The sequence below is a fragment of the Terrapene carolina genome, unplaced genomic scaffold, assembly GCF_002925995.2.
Source record: "Terrapene carolina triunguis isolate 2854851 unplaced genomic scaffold, T_m_triunguis-2.0 Scaffold641, whole genome shotgun sequence".
NCBI classification, from domain to species: Eukaryota; Metazoa; Chordata; order Testudines; family Emydidae; genus Terrapene; species Terrapene triunguis.
The window spans coordinates 326,037-349,629 of NW_020664992.1; the positions used below are offsets into that span (position 1 = coordinate 326,037).

The window sequence follows — 23,593 nt, forward strand, 5'->3', positions numbered from 1 at the left end:
TTTCCCGCACGGTGCTGGCCCTTCAAATACAAAGGTGATAAAGAAACGAAAAACAAGTTCATGCCTCAGAATCCTCAAGTTACGATTTTATTGTAGCCACAAAAGCAGGAGGAAAAAGTCACATCCCCCGGCCCCCTCCATTCAGTGAACTCCACCGGGTACCGTGACGCCGAACAACAGACCCTGGTATCGTGTGCACCAGTTGCAGACCGAGCGAAACCTCCCTGCGCTTGCTCTGTGGAACGGCCCCCTCAGAGGAGACTCCGTGACATACAGACGCCCCACTGAGTCGAACCCCCCTGAGCCCTTTGTTGCTATCATGCCATCGCTGCCTGGCAGAACCGCGCACAGGTTATTCATGGGCTTTGGGTTTCACACTGAAAAAGCTCAGTGCAGTCTGGCCCCTCGAAAAGGTCAGAGATCCTAATCTGCCCAGAAAGGCTGCTCTGACCTTTCTACCTGTGGTAGCGCAAAGGGGATAAACGTGTCTCACCCCTTCCCTGGAAGTTACCCAGAGGGCAACCTTTACAAAATGAATCCCCCTCCAAGTACCATTTCCCCCTCTGAGTTAAACCAGGCTACGCCAAGCCGTGGTGAAGGAGGGCGGCAGCTTGAATACGTTTTCCAGCACGTGTACAAAGCAGCGTGCTACGACCACTGACCGGTGCTGTCTCATTGCGTCCTCGTGTTCCCCCCTCTGTCTGTCTGCAGCTGGTCTCTCTCGTCTTACACTTCCCTTGGCCCAGAGAGCTCCCAGGGATCGTCCTGTCGTCCTGTTTGTCCAGCGCCTAGCGCAAAGGCTGGGTGTGTCACTAGGCCCTCCAGTAATATAAATAATACAGATGGCCAAGCACTGCGCCTACAGCGATACCGACGCCGATGGCTAGATGAAAAAACATCCGTGATTAGACTGAGGGGGGAGCGCTCTGGCATGGCCCTGTTAGCCCCTCGCTGTGCGTTTCCAACACACCATCAATGTACTGCAGGCTAGTGAATAGGGCACTCGAGCAGAACTCAGAAAACCTGGGGTCTGACACTCTGCGACTAGGGTGACCAGATGTCCCCATTTTATAGGGACAGTCCCAATGTTTGGGTCTTTTTCTCATATAGGCTCCTATTACCCCCCACCCCGTCCCGATTTTTCACACTTGCTGTCTGGTCACCTTACTCTGCGACTGACCTGCTGTTTGACCCCACAGGTCTCTCTCTGGTCTCTTTCGACTGTAAGCTCTGGAGGTCCCGGTGTTTGTACAGCACCTGGAACAATGGCGGCTACAAGCACTCCCCTGGGACAGGATTAACTTCCTAGGTACCAGCATTTCCAGCTGAGGGTCTGAAGAGCCTCAAGGGGCCTGGGAAGTAGCAATGAAGAAAAGCACCGAGGGGAGAAAATCACCTGCCCCGATCACACACGCAGAGCAGGAAGCGGAGCCCATCTACACTGCAGCGAGCCTCAAAGACCAGGTCAATTGCCCGGGGCTCCCAGGGGTCAGGCTCCAGGCTAAATATGGCAGCGCAGACATTCGGGCTAGGGCTGGAGTCCAGGCCGAGCCCCGTCCCCGTTGCGGGGTCTCTCAGCCCAAGCCTGAATATCGACACTGCACTATTTTAGCCCCGCAGCCTGAGCCCAAGGCGACTGAGCAGGGCCTTTTCCGGCAATATAGACACCCCCCCGAGAGCCAGACGGACCTTCCAGAGCTGGAGCCGAACTCAGAAGTGGGGAGGAAGTCGCTGTCGTTCCATTCACATCGAGGGGGTTGCCTGAGTTTGGAGTCTAGAACGCGGAACTGGTCCTGGTAAGAGCACGGGAACCCATCTCGAAGGAGCGCGCTCTGGGGAGGCCAGGCAAGGCCTTGCCAGTTACCACCCCCCTCTGGCTCAGCTACACTGCAGAACAACATTCCCAGGACCTCAGCTGGAATCCCGGGGGACTCCATCGGGGAGAGATCTTCATGTCCCGGAGCCTCCCTCCCCTCTGTGGCTCCTGTTCCGATTCTAGCTCCCTGCTTTCAGCGGAGGTCAGAGATGGCCCCTGGTCTGGCCTGGCCTCCATTCAGAGCCGCTCCGGGAACGGTGACCTGTTTCACGGGTGTGGAATGGAGCGGGGAGGGAAGAGGATGCAATCCACACTAGTCTGGCTCAGCAAACCTCCAGGCTGAGAGGAGTGGCAGGTCCTAGTCCGAATATCCAGGCCCCGGTGAACTGGTGTCCGTATTACAGATATACCCCATGCAGTTGGACCCCTGCTGGCAACCTGAGCAGAGAGGCCAAAGATTGATGGGGCTGTGGTGACCAAATTTCCCTCTTGGCCCTAGAGATGGCCCTGCGTGGCAGGGTTGGGCTGAGCGGTAAAGAAATTAGGCCCTGTTCTCATGTACTCTCCAGTCTCTTTAAGCTGCTCTGACAGTGTCAAGGGGTCTTAAAATGGGAAGAAATGCCCCCCCCACCCCCTCCCAAGAACTGCTCCTGCCCTAAAGGACCCTCCAGCTTGTGCAGAGATGACAGCAAGGCTCTGGAGCGGCCCCTGCTCCCAGCGGAGGGGGTGGATTGGGGCAGCCCCAAGGCTGCTCTAACTTACACTATGTGCCAGTTAGGACTCTGCAGGACCCCACAATACCGGGAGCTCGTGAGTGAGTTCTAGGGCTCTCTCCCACAAACCTCCTTCCTCTTCAGGAATGAAGTAACAGAATCAGCCGCTCTGAATCAGACTACCTGTTCTTGGGACTCATGTCCAGGGCCATCAATCTGGCATCTTTCCCCAGCATGTTGCCTTTCTCAGGTTCAGCTGTTTCAATTCCTTCCTCCCCCAGAGGGTCCTCACCCCTTCCCCCTTTTAATCGTAGCTGTGACAGACACAGCCTTGGCAGCCTCAAATCAACAACAAAATAGAAATAGGGCTGTGAGCAAGGTTACTCGAGTGCCGTTCAAGGCAGACACACCAATTGTTTGTCATGACGTCTCCCCATCCGTGAGCTAGTGCGGTGCAGCACTTGGGCCGGCAAGCAGCAAGGCTGGGGTAACAATAACCCAGGCACAATGAGAAAGAAGTGACAAAGGATTCTTTGGTTTTCAGCTTGGCAACCATTCTGTTCAGATGTGCGTACGCACACGCACTCTCTCTCTGCTTTCCCTGGGAAGTGTCTGAACCCGGGGTTTGTCATGCAGGGGAACTGACCAACACAACCAGAGCAGAATAATGATTCCCAAATAGTTCCGCCCACTAGTCAGTTTCCCTGCGGACAAGTCCTTAGCCGAGCTGGTTGGAACATTGTCCATGGAATGGTTTCTCATGGCAGTATGCTGCTTCGAAGCTGAAACATTTCCAGGGCTGGAGCATTTTGATGGGAAGGCTTCTGAGGTCCGGGGTGGACTCGTCAGTCGCTTCCAAAGAGAGACCCCTGAAATGCAAACCTGAACAACTCAGTCCAAAGAAGGGTATTTCGAGACAATTCCATTTGGGGGGGGGGGGGAGAAACTTTTGAAAGGTTTTGGTTTCGCTCCGACACAAAAAGAAAAAAATTCCAACCCTTGGAAATTCTCGCAAACTGGAATCATTCTCCAGCCAGCTTTAGTCTTGTAACTAAGACTCTGCAAAGCTGGCTTTCGTTCCCAGCTCTGCCAGACTTGGGCAAGCCGGGGTCATGATCCCTATGTTACAGACGGGGGAAACCACTTCCCTCTATCACAGGCAGTCGGGAGGATAGATTGTGCTGGGTTTGTGAGGTGTTCCTGAGGATGGGGACATCTTTGGGCAAACCATGCTCCAGAAGCCATGACGTTTGAGCAGGAAGAGGCCTGGGGCATTAAATTACTCATGTTTATTTATAACAGACTTTCAGCCAGTACAGTACAAAACTTACAGTAGTATATCTCATTACACAAATATTTACTTACAATATATTACAGATACAAAAAGCTTTTGCGGTAAGAGAGAGTTTTGTTGTTGAAAAGCGAGTCTAACCTCACAAAAAAGGGAAAAAAACCCGAAGACAACAGCAAATCCATTAACGATATACAAATGAAAACTCGTTAGAAAGGAAGGAGGAGTCGTCGGAGCTGGAAGAGGGTTGGGGTATTGCACATCATATTTTTTGTTCTTCATACATCTGATTAAAAAATATATATATATTTACACAAGTAAAGCGACCTGGAGTTTTACAAAATTCCTACATTTGTTTTAGACTCTTTACAGGTAAAAGAAAAAAGATGCGGAAAAAAGGTGTTTATAAATTTCAGAACTTTCCTTTCCCTTTGTTTAAAAAACACCCCCCCCCTTTGAATATTGTGTTGGTTTTACCTTTTGAAAAGGGGAACGGGAGGCATGGGGGGGTTGTGGGGCTCTTCATACTTATTCACAGTCTACTGGGGATAACAGTCAGGTCAAGCTTAGCTGAATTTCGTACCAAATCAACAATATGAGAGTGCAGCAATTGTGGTCAGAAAGCGACCTTGGCTGTCAGGGAAGCTGAGCGGATCTGATCTGGGCAAAGGAGTTTTTACTCCCGGGAGCCCCGCAGGAGCCAACTGAGCACCCGAAGGGTGATTATGTCCTGCCGTGTGCAGTGCTGGTCCACCTGGGGACTTTAGAGGCTGGAGGGAGAACTAAGCCAGCCGGGTTTTCACACTGAGTGGGAGATGGTTGGTGGCACAGAAGTTGCCTTTGCAAGTCAAAAGGTGGATTTTTCGAAGTGAATCAGAGAGAACACGCAGCAGTTATAATGTCACTTTTACAAGTCTGCTTTTCAGACCACAACCGTGCTTTAAAAATCCCCCAAGCGGCAGCCAACCCGGGCACCGGCTTCCCATGACGGAATTTACCAAATGCCAGTAAGAAAAGGAGACCCACGTGTGTCTCAGCTTTGTTTCCAGTTCTGCTCACAGAAGACCGCTTGACATGATGTTTGTTTCCTTCTCTCTCCGCCTGCTCAGTTGCAGACAGACGGCAGGAAAAGTGCATCGTTTCTGCGTGAGAACCGACAGTTTGGGGCTCTGTTGGAGAAGGCTTCTCAAAAATTACACACAATCGAGCCATTTTGCCTTTTATTGCTACCTTGTGGAAAACCAGCAGTTTCTCGCCAATTTAACAAGTGCTATCCATAACATCCAGAAAGGCCTAGCACAGTCCTGCCTGGTTTTCGTATTCACGACGTACCTAGATGGAGATTTCTGCAGTCAGATCACATGGGAAGAGAAATTATTTCTGAGCGTATTTATGAAAAGGGTTTGACTCCAGATCCTGGTATTTTGAGGACTGGACCAGTGCTGAGGCAGTGACTTTGAAAAGGTCAGATCTCTCAGATCACTAGGCCTAGAACTGAATGCTCTGAAGTAACGGAATCATGTCATTCTGATTAACATCTTGCTTCTCACTGCAGTTCTGTTCAAAGCAGATGCTAGCCCAAGAACCACTAGAGTTTAAAACCCCCGTCTGCGGCTCAGGAATCCCACCTTTTGAGAGGTATAAAGTATGAGGTCAACATGTTCAAACAAGGATGACATCAGGCTCCTACCCGAGTAAGTGGCTTTATGTTCAAAGGTGCTGGCACCTACAGATCTCCTGGCCTTCGACAGCAGCTGTGGGTGCTCTCCAATTCCAAATAAAAAAAATAATCAGACCACTTATTTTAGAAGCTTAAGGATTGGGGTTTTCAAACACCTTTGAAGACATGAAGTGCCCAACTCCCAGAGAAAGTCAATGAGAGTTAGGTGCCTTTTGAAAAATCCCAGTCCAAATGTGGAGGTCAGTGCTCAATTTTAGTCTCAATCTAACTTTGGTCACTCTCCGGAATGACTGATAAAACCCGGCTCTCTTTGGCACTTCCGCTGGAAGATGGTGATCAGAATGCCAGGATGTTATGGTCTGTTTTCTCGTGGCCTGCCAGGGCTCAATACAGTACAAAATGCTTTCTGAGCCAGTCAAACATTTCACAACCACTTCTGGGAGGAGAGACCAGAAAGGAATAAGCAAGTTTGCACCACAGCTGTTAGATTTATACACTGGGAAGGGGGGTGGAGAATGTCTGCTAGGGAACTTTCCTAACCTCCTCGACTGGTCATCGCAGCAGACACGACAGGCCCTTCTGCCCAAGCCGGTTTGTGCCGCCAACGGGCTTCTGAAAAAAAACGGCTCAGCGGTTTCGTTTCACATCTGGATACACAAACACCGTCAACAGAAAAGCAAGAAGAAGAAGAAGAAGAAGAAAAGAGCGAGCAGCGAGCGTTGCCGCTTGTGAGGTGGTTCTGTTTGGTTTAGTAGAAAAAGAACAAGCCTTTGGTTTAAACCTCAAGGGAGCAGTTTGTTGGGCTGCTGTTGAGTGATTATTTTTATGCATCGTGGGCCTTGGTATAAAGCAGGGATCCCTCCCCTCACGCCCCCAAGTTATGGCCCCTGGAACACAGCCAGGCTCTGGGGTCCCCCCCACCCTGTTTCCGATGGGCAGCGTTACCTAAGACAGAGCCGTGGGGTTAATTGACACTGTGGCCTACTGACCAATTTATGGGGGACGGGGACTGCACATCCCCCCACCCCTTTTGCACATAGTGGCCTGGTGTAACTCTCACGCCCCTTGCAAGTGCAAGTACCGTCAGGATCCCAGCTGCAGGGGATGGGGAGCGGGTTTGCTATAAAAATAAAATAACGGTGGAGGCTGCCTGCTTCTCTGCCGCCTCTCTGGCGCAGGTGAAAGCCCGTCCATTGGCTACTCCCGCTCGTTGTCCACGGACTGAATGGACTGTTTTCAAATCCCTCTCCCAGTAGTTCTAGGATTCTGGGGACCTCCCCCCTCATGATTTTGGGGGTTTCCATTGACATGATTTCCTGCTCATCCCCTTACTCCTGGAAGCAGCAGCCCCACAGATCCTGCTGGTTTTGCAAGTCCCAGAAGCCAGCAGTCACCCTTCCCCATTTCTTGGATGTTTCCCTACAGTACCCAAGCAAGATCCCGGTCAAGTCCCTCCCCCAGGGGGCTTGAGCACCTCCCAGTAGTTAACAGTCTGCTGGGGCAGACGCAACTCTCAACAGAAGCCACTTCTCTGATGCAGCAAATCCCCCACCCCCCAGACTCACACATTTAACACATCACTCTAAAGACACAATCTGCTTACGCGCAAGTGCTAGAGACACAACGTCCACATCTCTCTGCTGTGCCGCGCAGCATCACAACTACCTGTGGGGCAAAACGACCCCAACCCAACCCAACAACAAGCTTTCGCATTGAAAGTGCAGCTCTTTAGGGCTTATGCAACTGACCCAAGTCCTCTGTGCAAATAAGAGCCAGACACGTGCTCCCCGGGAAGCTACGGACTCCGACGGCAAAGTGCCCAGCGGCGGCCCCTGGGGAAAGCTGCCGAAGAGGAAGAAACTCTTCAACCATGCAGCACAGCATGAAGCGACGGGATTGGGGTTCCTAGGGGCTGACCTGTTTAACGACCGTCCTTCCTTCCCTGGATACTGTCCCCAGCAACAGTTCCCTAGGTGACACTACCAAAGTCCTCGTGGGATCAAGTCCAGGGTTCAGCAGGCAGAGGGGTCACCACTGTGCTTGCTAAAGGAAGCAAAGTGCTTTGGGGGAGCGGGAGTCAGTGACAGGTGCCTAATCCAGGACTGAGGCCTACACCTGTTTCTTACTCACGCTTACCAGGCTACTCAAGAGCTGACCCCGGACGCTGCCCAGAAGGAAGCTAATTCAGCCAGTGTTCTCCTCAGCTCTCTGGGAGCGGAGGGGGCTCAACAAGCCAGCAGAGGAGAACAAAGCCGCCACTCAAAGATGCTTGCTATCCTCCCGGCTAAAGTACTTTCAGCTCCTCACGGGCACAGCTGGATCCTACCCAGATCCTCCAAGCCTTTACCCTCCTACCTCTGATCTGAGACGCAGTTTGTACTTAAAAGCCATGAGCGTCGGAGCCCTGGCAAGCGGCCTGTACAGCTCCACCTTCCTTCAACAGGAGGCACTGTGACAGCTTCATCCGCCCCAGTTGCTCTGTGCCTCGTCCCATCCTCTCTGCCTGCTCCAGGAGACTTCGTCACAAAGCCGCCTCGGGGACAGAGGGCTCCCGGGGGCACTGATCTGCGTTCCAGGCAGTTTCATGCCACAGAGATACCGCCCATTAAAGCTTGGGGCGCGTTCACCCCATGGACACCCCCTGTGGCTAGCTTGTGGCTTTCCTGGCCAGGGGAGTTCTCTTCTCTTTAGCACCTAATCTGAGACTCTCGTTGCCCGACGGCAGCTTGACAGGTGGCTCAGGACTGAAACCGAAAAGAGTCAGAAGGAAGGGGCGGGGGCGAGAGGCTTAAACCATAAGACGCGTGTTCACGCGTGTGCATGTTACGTCAACATGTGCTTGAGGTTTACATGCTCCTCTCGGCAGAGAGAGAAGTAGATCAAGTCTCTGACAAAAATTCAAAGAGCTTTAGGGAGAGAGTTATAAAGAAATAAAAAGCTTAATAAATAACTAAGGGAGGACCAGGAAGGAAAAGCACAAAGAATGTAAAAAATCCATTAACAATATTTAAATAACTCCGTTTATAAAAAGGCAAATCGTTAAGAGCTCCCCTCGTGATTTTTTTTTTTAATTATTGATTTTTTTTTTTAAATATTTTGTAGCCAAAGTCAGTGCAAAGGAGTATAAAAGAAAAACAGGTCCATGCCCAACGGGAGGGGGCGGAGCTAGAGCCAGGGGGAGGAGTCACGGGGCGATCAGGGCGAAGGGGTAGGATTGAGTTAGCCTACACTTTGTGCTCGCCCCGCACTATATGGGAGGAGAATTCGTACCGATCCTGGCTGTGGTAGCCACAGATGTTGCACTCGAAAGGGTCTCTGAAGCCGTGGCAGCCCATGTGGATGGTGAACATCACGTGGTCCAGGAAGAGGATCCGGCAGTGCTCGCACTTGAAGGCTTTCACCTGCTCCCCCTCCTCGTTCACCACCCGCAGGACGTCTTTGGCTGAGCTGGGCGTTGCGCGGGCAGCGGGGGTGCCCTCCTGCAGCTTGGGGTCCTCTTTGGCGTAGGCTGGGCTCTGCCGGCTGCTGGTGCAGGTCCTCTCTTCGTGGTTGCTCTCCGTGTCTGTGGAATCCTGGCAGCCATTGCTGGGCGACACGCCCTGCTCGCGCCCCCGGTACACGATCTGCGCCCCCTCGGGAATGTCCTCGTGGCCTTCAGCGGCTTCTCGGCTCCCCGGGATTTCCAGCCGGCCCGGGATGGGCTGGATCTGGGTGTAGACGGAGCTGATCACAGGCGTGAGCTCCGAGATGCAGTTTGTGGAGGGGAGGCGGAGGGGACGCAGGTGCTCGGCTCCCACAAACGACAGCGAGCTGCCGTAACTGGGGTCGATGGGGTGGTGGGTGCCCACCAGCTCCACGTCCTTCTCGAAGCTGGAGTTCACATCAAAGGAGAGGTCGGAGAGGTTGAATCGCATCTGCTTCTCCCCTGGGGGCAAGGAGCAAGGGGTCAGAACCCGGGGCAAGCCCCACACGCTCCACAGAGACGAGCTCCGCTCTGCACGGCTCAGCCTGTGATCCCGTCACACGGCAACCCACGCAGGCCTGGGCCTCGGCACTGTCCAGCTGCAGTGACTGAACAGTAGCGCTACTACCCCAGGATGGGGCCAGGGGAGCCAGGTGTGCAGGGGAGGGGGGGGTCAGCAGGGGGCGCTCTCCCCTCTTACAGTAGGATCAGGGCCCTGCTGCGCACGCTGACCGCAGTGTCTCAGCGTGGTTGGGTGCTGCTGGGGGCACAGACTTCCCAGCGAAGATTCCTGGTCAGCCCTCGGAATTACACCCCCTCCTCCCAAACGCCCCCCGGCAGTTTCGAATGGAGGAGAGGTTCTACGCTGCCCCCTTCTGAACACCGCTGTGGTCCCAGTGCAGAAAGGTGCCACGTTCCCCCACCCCAGAGGTGACTGCATTTCGGGGAGGTGAAGGATCCCTGTCTGTGCAGGGCCTGCAGGATGAAAGCGCTGGGTAAGGTCAGTGGCGTTAGTACATACAGGGCTGTAGCACATTCAGGGGGCCCCGCAGAGGTGGTCAGTTTCTTCACGTAGGGCCAAGGAACTGCTGCCAACCCCTCCCTCACCTCTCCCTCTGCTCTTCCCGGGAAGCAAGGGGGAGCCCCTTACCCACAAATTTCTGAGGTGTGGAGCGTTTCCGTTTGGTGAGGCTGTTCGCCAGCCGGTCAATAAACGTCGGCCGATCGGACGAGGGGTGAAGCAGAGAATCCGGCACCATCTCCAGGTCTCGCATCTCATCGCCTGCCAAGACAAGGGAAACCCATGTAGCCAATACCCGATGCGGGACAGGGGAGATCGCTTCCACGCCCCGCGCTGGAGGCGGGGCAGGTGAAGAGTGGGGCACACGGTCACACCTCTCCTTTTATCCACTGGGGGAAGGTCCATTGTCCCTGGCTCAGTCCGGAAGCCAAAAGCTTACCCACTTCTTCCACGGATCAGTCCTCCAACGGCACCACCAGCACACGCTCCTTTGCCCGAGCAGCCCTCCCCGCTCTGGGGAAGGGACTCTCTCTCTGTCGGTGCTTTAAGCATCCCCTGCCGCCACAGCGCTAGAGAAGCGTTCATGGCAGGAGAGGCGTCTCCACCCCCGCCGGCAACCTGTCGCTCTCACCGCTGCTGGCGAGGGTGCTTTTGCCATTGCTCCTCGGGGCTGTGATCAGCCAATTCAAGCGTTATTGACTATCGCCCTCAGCTGACGTACCAGGGACTGGCATGACCCTTGGTTCTACAACTCCCCCCTTGCCCTGCAGGGAGACCCACTCCCAAGCAGAGACCCTGCTACTGCCAACCGCGTCTCCGCGGACAGTGCTTCGACAGCGCGGCAGCAAACCCTCGGAGACGGATGGCTGCAGGCTGTTGGGGAAGAAAGGGCATGAGGTGCTCCTCAACTTGCCTTCTCCTGTGGCCTCTCCAGAGTGCCAGGTGCCAACTTGGCATCTGACTCACACTTGGTGTTGTGTTTAATTTGGATTGTAAAGGCCTCAGCAGAGCCCTTCCCTTCCTATGGCTGTGAAGTCCCACCTATGTCTCTGGCAGCCTAGAAACAATAATGATAGTGCGGAAAATTGGAACTACAGTCTCAGACCAACTGGCCTTTTCGCTAACATCCAGTGTAGTGTCAGATCTGCCCTCTCTCCAGGGGATTCTCCTGCCCTGGAGGTCTGCAAAGAGAAAGCTTCACCGTAGCCGGCTGCTCCGCCTTGGCAGCCAGGTCAGGCTTTGCTAGCAGGGCGGGTCTTTATGATCCTTCGGGTTGATTTTTCCTTTGAACCAAGGTGCGGATGGTGGCACTAGCCAGCTCTTACGAGCTCAGCACAAGTGTCAGTTCCACAGAGCTGACGGAGAGGCACAGAAAGCGTGCGAGAGACACGCCCACAATGCCAGGCCTGTCCCGCTGGGCAGGTTGGCGTGCTGGGCACCGGCGTGCAGAGATTCCATTTTGGCCCAAGGCGATCTCCTGACCACGGAGGTGCTATTTTGGGAGCTGGAGGTGCTTTACACACCGCTGGAGATTGTTAGATTTCAGAGCAGTTAGTCTGGTGCTGATCAGTTTGGAGATGATCCATTTGTTCGCAAGACCCCTGCTTTGTAAGGTTCAATCCTTTGCTTACTAAGCATCAGCTGTAACAGAGCCTAGGAACGGCCATACTGGGTGAGAGCAATGGTCTGTCTAGCCCAGTGTCCTGTCTTCCGAGAGTGGCCAATGCCAGGTGCCCCAGAGGGAATGAACAGAACAGGGGAATCATCGCGGGATCCATCCCCTGTCGCAGAGAGAGGCTAGAGCATGGTTCTGCATAGTAAAGTTTTGTTTGTTAATGGGAAATGCTCTAAGGGGTTTTCTCCTAATAGAATTAGTTATAAAAAGGTATACGGTTATGCTGCAAGCGATCGACTGTACCAAACGACAGGCTCTGGGTAAGCGGATATTCATAACGAGGGAATACTTTGCTCTTCCTTGGTCCCTTAGCACCTTCTATCCCAGGGTCTCCAGAGCATTACGCCCTCCCGCTTCCAAGAGCCGTTATCCCATTTCATTGGTGGGGAAAAGAAATGGGAAGTGACATGTCCCAATGTTACATAATCTAGTGTCAGTGGTGGAGCTGGGAACAGAACCCCGGAGTCCACACTCCCAATTTTCTACTCTAACTGCTAGTCCACATGCCCTTGCAGAGCCAGGAAGAGAAGCCAGAAGTCCTGACTCTCCCCCCTGCTCTAAGCTCCAGATGTCCCAGCAGGCGCCTGGGACTAGCCAGTTACTGGACAACGTACTGACCTTGCTGGCTGGCCAGCGACTGCTGCTCCGTGTTCAGACTCTGCAGATAGTTGTGGCACCGCTCCTTGTGCTCCTCCAGCGTGCTCTGCTGCTTGTAGCTCCGGCCGCAGTAGTTGCATTTGTAGGGCTTGCCGACTGTGGGGGAGGAGACTGGAAAAAATGAAAAAACAGATCCTGGCCATCAAAACAGATATTACCCTGAAACCCAGCTATTACCCGGAAGCCGTCACAGCTACGTGCAGGCCAGCCACATGCGTGCAGCAACTCAGAGGGGTTAAGGGCGTAACACGGCTGGGATCGAAGCAGGCGGATTTGCCAAGGAGCCGGTACTGATGTGCAATGTCATTGACTAATCGAAGCGCCTCTTGGCGTTTGATGCCACAGCATGTCTGAGCTGGGCACCAAATCGGTCAGGCCCTTCTTGCAAACTCCGCCTGGACCCTTCCCATTTTAGTCCCATAACAGCTTTTCTAAAACACCTTTACTAATCTGTACAATGCACCAGTTAGTGTCATGCATCTGTCAGATTTAAAATGACGCTGTTTCGAGCCAAGAGCGGAGGAGATGTTTCCTCTGGAATGAACGAACACGCCAGCCTGCCTGGCCTAGCCCTCGCAGGAGGCAGGCAAGCTTGATCCCTTCCTTACAGATCAGGGGACAGCGGGCCGACACAGGTCAGGTGTCTGGCTGAAGACTGCAGCAATCCGTGACGAGTTAGGAACTCGAACCCAGGCCACTCAGCCGGCTCTAGTCATTGGGCGAACGGCCTTTCCAGAGCCAGGATCGGAACCCAGGAGGTCTGCCCCCCCGGCTCCTTCACCTCGTCCCAAACCCAATGGCACTGATCTCACTCCCCCTTGTTGAAGGGTTCTCCCCTCCCAAGCAGTCTTCGCACAGCAACAAGGCATCAGCTGCTTCTAGATTTTGAAAGGGGAGGGGAAGGTTTGAGCTTGTGGGATGCGGATTCAGGACGCCAGCCTCCTCGGACTCGTCCTCTCTCTCACAGCTGCCCAGCCGCATTGTCCTGCCCCTCTGGCGTAAGTGTGGCTGGTCTGCAGGATTGGCCCCCGGAAGCCAGGGCAAGATTGAAAAGTGCTGCCGCAGCCCTGCTGGAAATCCCCAATGCTTTGTCACACCCGCGCTGTGCCTGCTGCAGCTCACCAGAGAACGGCCGGCTGGTTTTGTCTGGTGACGGCTTGCTGCTGAGAGCACTGGTAAGAGAAGTGCTTAGTGATGGGTCCGGAGCAGCACTCTGACCTCTGCTAATTTCCCCATTGATGGCTGATGGTTCTCTCAGGTGCGACAGACACAGCAGAGCCATGCAATGTTTGGGGCCACGCGAGCCGGGCACGTGGCAGGTTGCACTGATGAATTAGTATGGAGCTTTTGATATGATCGTTACACCCTGCAGGGGCAGACAGCAGTCCTGGAGACCCCACGCCCTGAGCATCTGATGCAGTCCATGCAGAGGACGGGGAAGCACTTTTGCATTGTTTTAAGACAATTTGGTGCATTAGGATGGATCCTGGTGCCGAGAAGCAGCCAAGAATGGAGCTGCGTTTTGCTGGGCATTGTACAAACAGAGCAGGGGACAGTCCTTACCCGGAAGAGCTCCGTCAACACAGACAGGACAAAGGGGGATATAAACCCAAGCAGAGCAATCCATGTGATGGCGGCAAACGTCACGTGAGCTCCATTGGGGGAGGGGGCGTTCAGCAGGCCGGGATACGCTCAAGGGAATGAAAAGGGAAGGGAGAAGGGGACAGATCATGGGAGAAGGGCAGATGTGGAGTTTGTGGATGCAAATCCTGCAGGTGAAGGTAATACGCCTTCTGTGACTCATTCACTCTTAGCAGCGACGCTCAAAACCTTTGATCCCCATACGCGTGAGGCACGGGCCCCTAGCTGCTCATTCCTCTCAGCCGAGAGCTTGCAAGTGTTCCATGGCAGAGGAATCTGGAAGCTGCCCAGATCCCGCCCTGCTGGCGTAGTGGCAACAGAGGCTATTTATTATGTCCCTCCAGTGGGGGATTTTGGCCACCTCCTGCCCGGAGGGAGCAGTTCTGCCCCGGCAAAGAGCGGGACTCGCCAGGCTGAGGCGCCTTTTCCTACAAAGACGTTCTAGGGAGCGTGGAGCTTCCCTGAAACCCTGCCAAGGCCTTTTACAGGAGTTCTAGGTAAGCGGGAGCCACCACAGTGCTCGACACGCCTGACCAGCCCTGTGCCACCACGCAGCTTACAGTACTTGGGACTAGACTCCACTAGCGACAAGCTGCCTCCCCCGGGTCAGAGCTGAAAAAACCGAAGGCCCCGAGGTTCTGCAGCTAGTCAGCGGCGGCGCTAGGGCCAGAACTCGGGAGTCCCGACTCCCAGGCAAATGCTCGAACCACTTTAACCTTTGCCCAACGCTCTGTAGGAAAGGGACGGGGGGGCGCAACCAGCGCACAGCTACGGAACTGGAACACGCCATTACCGCCGAGGGTGAGACGCCCCGCGGGGAAGAGTGTGGTCTGATGGGTACAGCGAGAGGCTGCAAGTCAGGATTCTTGGGTTCCCTTTTAGACCGGAGCTAGAGTAGCATTCTGCTTTGCGGTCTACTTCTCTGAAACTGTCAAGTGTGCGTAGGGGCGGCGGGTGGGTTCCTATGTTTTTAGCCAACTACCAGAGTAATATTCTGATACTGGCCCCATTTGCGAGACTCAAACGCTTTGCCAGAGTTCTCCGAACCATTCAGAGGAAGTGCCTGCGGGGAACGAAACCGTCGCTCATCAGATACGGTGGCACCTGCGTCACGAACGCACCGTCTTGGGGTCTGAGGCTTGGGTGGAGTTTTTCCCCTCGCTGAAACCGCCATGCTCAGACCTGCCCGAGCCAGACTTATTGAGTCATGTTACAGAAAACGCTTATTTGCTTTGCGACGTGTGGTTTAACCTTTAACTACTCTGATTTGTCAAGAAAAAAATGTTTGCCCCTCATCCGCTCACACAGCTGGAACTTTACCATTTCAAGTTCTGCACTCTCATAAAAATCACGTCCTATGTATGAAGCTCCTTTCATTGAGGACCTCAAGGGTGCTTCGCATAGAATCAAATATCAGGGTTGGGAGGGACCTTAGGAGGTATCTAGTCCAACCCCCTGCTCAAAGCAGGACCAACCCCAACTAAATCATCCCAGCCAGGGCTTTGTCAAGCCGGGCCTTAAAAACCTCTAAGGATGGAGATTCCACCACCTCCCTAGGGAACCCATTCCAGTGCTTCACCACCCTCCTAGTGAAATAGTGTTTCCTAATATCCAACCTAGACCTCCCCCACTGCAACTTGAGACCATTGCTGCTTGTTCTGTCATCTGCCACCACTGAGAACAGTCTAGAGCCATCCTCTTTGGATCCCCCCTTCAGGCAGTTGAAGGCTGCTCTCAAATCCCCCCTCATTCTTCTCTTCTGCAGACTAAACAATCCCAGTTCCCTCAGCCTCTCCTCGTAAGTCATGTGCCCCAGCCCCCTAATCATTTTTGTTGCCCTCCGCTGGACTCTTTCCAATTTTTCCACATCCTTCTTGTAGTGCGGGGCCCAAAACTGGACACAGTACTCCAGATGAGGCCGCACCAATGTCTAATAGAGGGGAACGATCACATCACGTCCCTCGATCTGCTGGCAATGCCCCTACTTATACTTATTCGCACACCTTAGGTAAGCCTCCAGCTTCTGGCACCAGGGCCAGTATTGTTACCCCCACTTTACAGAAGGTGGAAACTGAGGCCCAGAGCTAGGAAGGGAGGTCAGAGAGTCAGCAGCAGACTTGGTGACAGCCAGTCCTCTGCTCTCGCTCCTACACCACACCCAGTCTCAAGAAACCAGAGTTGTGCTACCCAGTTCTCCAACATGGGAAGGGATCTTAAGAGAATGAATACATCCTAGGCTTCCTCATTTCAATCTGAGTGCGAACACAAGGAGACACTTCTCTTGGGGGTCAGGGCAGGGACTAACTAACTGACTTGAAAGCGTAGCAGCCATAGTGGCGCTGACAGGCCAGAATAAACAACCCTATATAATCCTAGCTCCTGTAACCACCTCCTAGGTCAGCACTTGGTACATTTCAATTCTAGACAGAGACCTGAGCTCATCTCAGGCCCTTCCCCACTCCTTATGAAATGCTCCACACTGCAGCTGGGGTCCCAGGACGTGGGTTACTAGTTAAATCTCTCTCACCTTCAGTTCCACATCAGTTCCAAGCTGCCCAGATGGGCAAGAATGAAAATCTAGACAGAACCGAAAAGCTGATCCCCTTGCGGGAGTTTATTGCCGTGGAAGTCAACTACATTCTAACTGCATTTGTGACGCAGACGAGCGACACGTTCATTTCCTCTGAATGGTTCGGAGAACTCTGGCAATGCGTTTCAGATTCTAGTAAATGGGGCCAGAATGACTCTGTTAGTTGGCTAAAAACACAGGACCCCAACCTCCGCCCACCCACACATCCACTTCACAATCTCAGAGAAGAAAACTGCAAAGCAGTCTACAATGTAATGTAATTGTAACTAAATTATAAACCATGTAGATGACACCACACTGGGAGGGTTGCGCGCATTTTGGAGGACAGGTTTAAAATTCAAAATGGCCTCGACAGATCGGAGAATTGGCCTGAATTCAAAATGATGCAATTCAATAAAGTGCAAAGTACTTCTCTTTGGAAGGAAAAATCAAATGCCCAAACTCCAAACGGGGAATAACTAGCTAGGCGGTCGGACCGCTGAAAAGGATCGGGGGGCTCTAGTGGATCACAAAGTGAATATGAGTCAACAAGGCAATGGACTAGCAAAAGAGGCGAATATGATTCTGGGGTGTTTTAACAGGAGTGCTGTATGTCCCGCTCTACTCAGCGCTGGTGAGCTCCCAGCCGGAGAACTGCGTCCAGTTCTGGGCACCGCACTTTAGGAAAGATGTTGACAAACTGGAAAGAGTCGAGAGGAGAACAACAAAAACTTCTTCCAAAAACCTGCCGTGAGGAAAGGTTACAAACAAACCCTGGGCAGGTTTAGTCTGGAGAAAAGGTGACGGAAGGGGGGCCGGAGAACAGTCTGCCAGTACACGAAGGGCTGTTACAAAGAGGATGGTGATCGATTGTTCTGCATGTTCACTGAAGGTAGGACGAGTAATGGGCTTAATCTGCAGCAAGGGAGACATCAGGAAAACCTTCCTAACTTTAAGGGGAGTTCAACTCTGGAATGGGTTTCCATTACTGGAAGCTTTTAAGAGCAAGTTGGACAAACCCCTGGCGGGGCTGGTCTAGGTTTACCTGGGCCTGCCACAGCGCCGAGGCTGAGCACTCGAGGTCCCTGCCAGCACTGCAGTTCTAGGAGTCTACACTTCCAATGCAGAAAGGTACGAGTCACACGCAGGACACTGCAGGAAATGTCTGGCTTTGGATTTTAATAGAGGGAAGTTATGTGCAACTGTCGGGCTCTTGGGAAGATGCCAAATAAATCTGTTAGTCTTTAAGGTGCCACCAGACTCCTTGTTGTTTTTGTAAATACAGCCTGGGCACCACAACATTTGGGCACCCAGACCCCAAGGAACAGCCTCTGTCCAAGCAGTAAGTTTGCACAAGCCACTGTTTGGCAGCTGCAAGTAGGAAGTGACCAAGGAAACCTCACAACATGGAACTGGCTTGGAGTCCAGGGATCAAATTCAGCCTTGGGGAAAGACTGGGGCATCTTCACTGAAGCCCACAAAGTTTACACCATTGCTGTGGTTATACAGGGAGAGGATCGACGGGTTTGGACTGGCCCCGCCCCAGACAAAATGGTGCAGCTAAGTCCAAGATTGTCATCAATAACTGCATGTCGGGAGCAGATGACCACTTGTTGATGCCCTACACAATGAGAAAGCAAGCGTCATCGCCACACGTGGCTTCCTCCATGATCTCCCCAGCTTCGGAGCTGGATCAGACCTCAGCCCAGGCTAGTTAACAAGTCAGCGTTAATTACAAATCACTTCGGAGGAGTTGATTGCAGCTATAAACCCCTTCCTCCCTCCCCAACTAAACAGCATTATTTTCATACAGCAACCAAAAATCTGTTTAACCCAGCCCCAAGGGAGATGGGCTAATGTAGTCTGCAACCACAGACAGGCGGCTTTGTGTTAGAGATAGGAATTATTTCCCAAATCTTTAGCTATTTAGATGCTAGCGACTTGACTAAAAGTTCCATTGCCTCTCATTAGTCTAGCGCTCTCAGCTCTTATGTAAATAGCTCCCTGAATGCTTTGGTTTGTTTGTTTTTAATCTGCATTTATTTTTGGCTTCAGAAAAATCTTTTGAAAACCAGGCTGGGGTCCTGAGTTGGGTTTTCTAGGCCAGAGTTTTGAAGTTCCAGGATGAAAAGCCCCACAGTTATTTTCCCTTCCGGGGGAATCTGCCTTTAGATCCAAAGCTTTTCTCTCTCTCCTGACCTGGCCAGTATTGCAGAGTGCTTTGGGCAGACCACTCCCAGTTCTTTACAGAGAGATGGCAGAATACACATGACCCAGACCAGCTCTCGTTTGCAAAGGAGTCTGGGTTTCAGCATTCATTTCTGACAACGCTGGTACAGGTCTCTGAGCACCAACCTGTTATTTCCTGAGCTGAGCTCCCTCACACCCTCGCTAACGCACCTCGGCTCTGTCCAGGAGCAGCCGCTTGCTCTCCTGGGACCAGCCTTCGCCCGAGTAGAGAATAAGTATCCCTCTATGGTCACATGGGGGGAATTTGTGACAAAGAGGCAGGATGATGTAATGGTTAGAGAACTGGATTTCTGGGTTCTATTCCCAGGTCTTCCACTCGTTGGCTTTGTGACAAGTCACTTCATTTCTCTTCCTCAGTTTACCCAGCTGAAAAACAGGTGCAATACCACTTACCTACTTTACAGGATTGCTGGGCATAATTTGTGTCTCCGAGAGCCTCCCTCCCACCACCCCCGCTTTCGTCCGTCACCTGACTGAACCCTCTTTTGGCCAGGGACCAGGTCTGGTTCAATTGTCTGTACAGCACCTAACGCACGGCTGATGGCAAGCAAACATAGCGTAATGATTTCAAGGAAGTAAGGGGGTTATTTTGACTGTCAAGTCTCTACAAATCCTGAGGAGGGGAAAAAGTTTCTTCAGAAAAGGCTCTAGAGTAACCTGGGGAAAGCTCTCGTGTGAACGCAGGCTGCTGCGAGGAGCAGCAAACGCTAAAAAGGAAGGCGGTCTCCAGGGACAGGAGTCTCATCACAGCTGTCCCGTGTGGGGGATGCGGCTTCTGATCTATTTCAGAACGACGCGGCACGTTTGATCTGGATTTTAAAACTTCACTCTCTTCTGAGATTACAGCCTGGCCATGCCCATGGGGGACAGCATGAAACGCACATGCCTCTAGCTAAGGGGGTGGGGAGGAAAACCAGCCCCCAGTTCCCTTCCAGCAAGGCAGGGCAGTCCCCTTTCTGTGGCTGAAAAATCCACACACTGATGAGACTTTTTCTTAATAATTAGCTGTTCTAAAGATGAATGATGTTTGATATTCTAAACCAGACCAGGCCTGTCCTATTTCCATGCCCGATACAAGAAGAACTAAGGCCCTAAAGTAACGAGGCGGAAGGACATTAGTGCAGCCCTGCGACTGCACCAACTGGCCTCCGAAGCACAGGAAGGTTGACGCATGGGATTCTCACCTCGGGAGACCTGGGTTCGAATCCCGACTTCACTCCAAGAATGTCATGAGGGACTCTGCTATTGCCAATCTGATGTGGAAAGTGCACGGGTAGCAGGACAAAACCCTACAATCAATGGATAGCCTCAGGGGAGACGTGTAGCAGCCACCCTCCCCGACTTGAATGGCTGATCTGTCCGGCATATCACTGGGAATGTTTGGCGGGTCTTTGCTTAGGAGGTGGCACGGCCTAGAACAGGGATGGACCCTTTGCCCTGCTTCTGCCTGCACGTTGCCAGGTCACAGCCAGGGCAAACAGCTCCTTTTCGCAAGCACCATGTTCACCTTAAGGAGAAGGGACGAGAGCCTGGGTGCTCGCAGTGCAAAGCTCAGAGCCAACATGACCCACGCCAACTGCTGGATCCCTTGCCAAGGGCCTCATTCACAGCCACATGCTACCAAATGCAACTGATTAAGGCTGGTCATTTCACCTTTATGTACACCCAGCTCCCAAAACGGGGCTGAGTGACACAATGCACAAACCAACCTACGGAACTCACTGCCCCAAGGTATCACTAAGGCCAAGAGCTTAGAGAACTCAAACAAAAACATTCATATAGATAATGAGACCTTCCAGGTACAACAGAGAATAAGACAAACAGGAACCCCCATGCTTTAGGGCATAGATCAGCCACTAGCAATCAGGGGTCAGGCAGTAACTTCCCTCAAGGGCAAATTATTCTGTAATTGTCCACTAGGGGATTCCCTGAACCTTCCTCTGAAGCAAATGGCCTTGGCCACTGCTGGAGACAGGGTACTAGTTTAAACAAGGACCACAGGTCTGATCCTGTATAGCAAATTCCTGTGCTCCACTCTCCCCAAAGAACTGCACTGACTGACCCTTTCTGAAGCTGCTCGCTGGCAGCCACCCCTCTACGAATGAAGGGACAACAGAGACCTGCTCGTGCTGTGACACACGTAGGGAGCAAGCGTCAAAGGACTTTGTTCTGCTATTTGTAAATCCCATTTTGTAACTCTTCCCCTGTTCGGAAACCAACAGCGCCAAACAAGATGGAACTCGGCTCGGGCTGAGCTTGGCAGGTACCTTCCGGCCTGCTCCCTAACAGATCGAGCGGAGCCGTCATTACTAGCTGTCGCCATGAACCACCAGGAGGAGCTGGGGGTGGACGGGAAGGCAACAGCTGATGTTGATTGCGGTAGACTGAAGGCCTCAAGGCAAACAGGCCGCAGCTCAGCCAGCCCTGGCAATGTACAGCGGTCTCGGCGCAGAGAAGAGAACTGTCGCTGTTACCAGGCTTTTCTCAACCTCCAAATGAGCCTGGATAAAACAGGCAGGCTCTTTGCTCCCTCTGGAGTCAGGCTCATTAAGGTTTCTGCTCCCAGCCATTGACTTATTTTATTTATTTATTTTTTGACGGGGACGGTCTGGGGGAAAGGCTCTTCTTGTTACTGGCTCCCTGTTATCCCTGCAGCCCTAAGCCACTAATCTCACTTCATCCCATTGGGTGAAACCGACCAGGAACAGCGTCAAGCTGGTCAGAGAAGAATCGTTACAATAGAAACGCCTGCCACATTCAGTCCAACGTTTCACCAGCAGGTCGACTTCGTTTTGCTAAGTTCCGGTTTACGCAGAGACACCAGAGTTTGTTCCCTGCCCTGCAGAAACATCCAGAGATGCAACAGGTCCAAACCCACCAAACAACAGAGCACTAAAATCCCGCCCGTCGCAGGTTAATCAGAGATCGGTCCCTGGGCAGGGTTCTTGCTCTGGGGTTGCTGGTGCCTCACATTTTTCAGATGTCCCCTTGGCATCTTCAGGCAAGTCACCGATGGAAACCGACAGGTTCCCAAAAGATGGGGAGACAAAGCCTTCAGCCCCAGTGAAAGGAAAGCTTGGGGGCTGCAACATGAGGCCCCTTGCGTGGGGCTGTTAAGATAATCAGGGCTCTCCATCAAGGCCACGGATGGGGAAAGCATCCTGGGGCAGCTCAGTAAAGGACCCTGGGCAAGACCCTGATCAGAAAAGTTCCTGCAGAGGTTGGTTTTCGCCCCCCCCTTTAAAAAGAAAAGAAAAGAAAGAGGAAGCCGGCACACGAGACACCTGTTTCCCTTTGGCACTCAAAAGGTTAAATAGGAGAAAGTCACAGATGGCTTCAAACACCTGTGTGAACTTTAAAAGCCCAACGGCGGAGCAGACACTCCGGCACACGAGTCAAGGGAAAAGGAGCAGAGCTCAGAGGGAGCTGGTATCTTTCACTCCCACCCCACGCCCTCAGCCAGCTGTTACATCACGGAACCCAAGGGAAAAGCCCCGTCTCAAATGCCACATTGAAAAGGACACTGTCAAAACAACAACAGAAAACCCCAGCCGCTTGTTTCCACTGGACAGGGCCAGCCCAGCGCTGCACCTGCAGCTGGTAGGAGCCAGAGTGAGGACACCAGTGCGAACAACATGAAGACAACCCCGGGGCTCTCCTCTGCGATACGGAGGTGCGGCCCCAGAGTGCCAAGCACCATCCTGGGCCAGGGAGAAACCACTTTGTTTTCAGTCCATTCGGGGAAGTTCCCAGACTCTTGGCAAGACCCCAGCGGGGGTCTCACTGCACCAAACTCAGCGGACTGAGGCGGAGACACACAGTGACTCGCTCAAAGCCATGGAGCCCGTTGGGAGGACAGGCCTACACGGGAGGAAGGCTGGGCCAGCGGTTTAGGTGCCGGCCTGGGACGGGGGTTCAAGTCCCCGTGTGACCTTGGGTGAGACTTTTACTCTCTCTGGGTCTCAATTCCCCTCTGTGAACTGAGGACAACAGCACTTCCCTCCCTCGCAGCAGGGAGGTGGTGCGGAGAGAGAGACTGACCACCAGGGGGTGCTCAGATATGCTGGTGATAGATGGAACCCAGGAGTCCGGCCCCCCACGCTACCCACCTGAGTGCGTGCGGAGGTGGCCAGTGAGCGCGTCTCTCCGGCGGCAGGCGTAGTTGCAGAAGGGACATTTGAAGGGCTTCTCGCCAGAGTGCAGTTTGATGTGCCGCAGGAGGTTCCCCTTTTGGGTGAAGGAAGCTCCGCACTGGTTGCAGTGGAACGGCCTCTCTCCTGAAACGCAAGCAACTCGTGAGACCCCCCCTCCACTGGGCGGGTTACAAAAACCTTCTGAACGTTTGCCCTGAACTGTCCTGCTGGGTGAGGGGTGTTGGACTGACAGCCCGGCAGGGAAGACGTCCCGCCACCCCAGCCCCTCTATGCGCTGTTAAGTGCCCACGGCCCATTCAGTCCTTAGCGTCTCTGCCCCGGCCGCTCACCCGTGTGGCTCCGTTTGTGCACCATCAGCACGTTGGGGCCGATACACACCATCCCGCAGATGTCACATTTCAGCTTGCCATTGGGTAGCCGGATGCCGCCCGGAGAGTGAGGCTCTTGCCCCGTGCCGTCACAGTACCCCAGGGGCTCAGAGAGGGAGTCCTCCACAATCACGCTGTCCTCTTTCTCAAGGAGGCGGTCGTCCTGCGACAGCAGCCTGCTCGCTTCTTCATCACTGTACATTTCCACCTTGATAGAGTTTGCTGCAGGGGGATGGGAGGGACAATACATAAACACACAGGAAATGGAAAAACCTCCATAGGCAGTTTAAAACA

The 23,593-nt window shown here is 53.1% G+C and overlaps 1 protein-coding gene across 3 annotated transcripts in view; it reads right to left on the reverse strand.

Annotated features, from left to right (window-relative positions):
• Window positions 1–3,803: 3,803 nt before the first annotated feature.
• The window catches only part of IKZF4 (IKAROS family zinc finger 4), a 50,488-nt gene continuing 30,698 nt past the window's right edge, over window positions 3,804–23,593 (reverse strand). For 2 of the 3 annotated variants that reach the window (XM_026659591.2, XM_024206137.2), the window contains exons 4-8: window positions 23,261–23,521; window positions 22,887–23,054; window positions 12,279–12,428; window positions 10,115–10,246; window positions 3,804–9,426 (exon numbers count right to left, since the gene is read on the reverse strand). In XM_026659591.2, the coding sequence (XP_026515376.1) occupies window positions 8,726–9,426; window positions 10,115–10,246; window positions 12,279–12,428; window positions 22,887–23,054; window positions 23,261–23,521 (1,412 nt within the window). In that variant the 3' untranslated portion in view covers window positions 3,804–8,725. The remainder of the gene's footprint in view (window positions 9,427–10,114; window positions 10,247–12,278; window positions 12,429–22,886; window positions 23,055–23,260; window positions 23,522–23,593) is intronic. The other variant, XM_024206136.2, reaches the window with a different exon arrangement.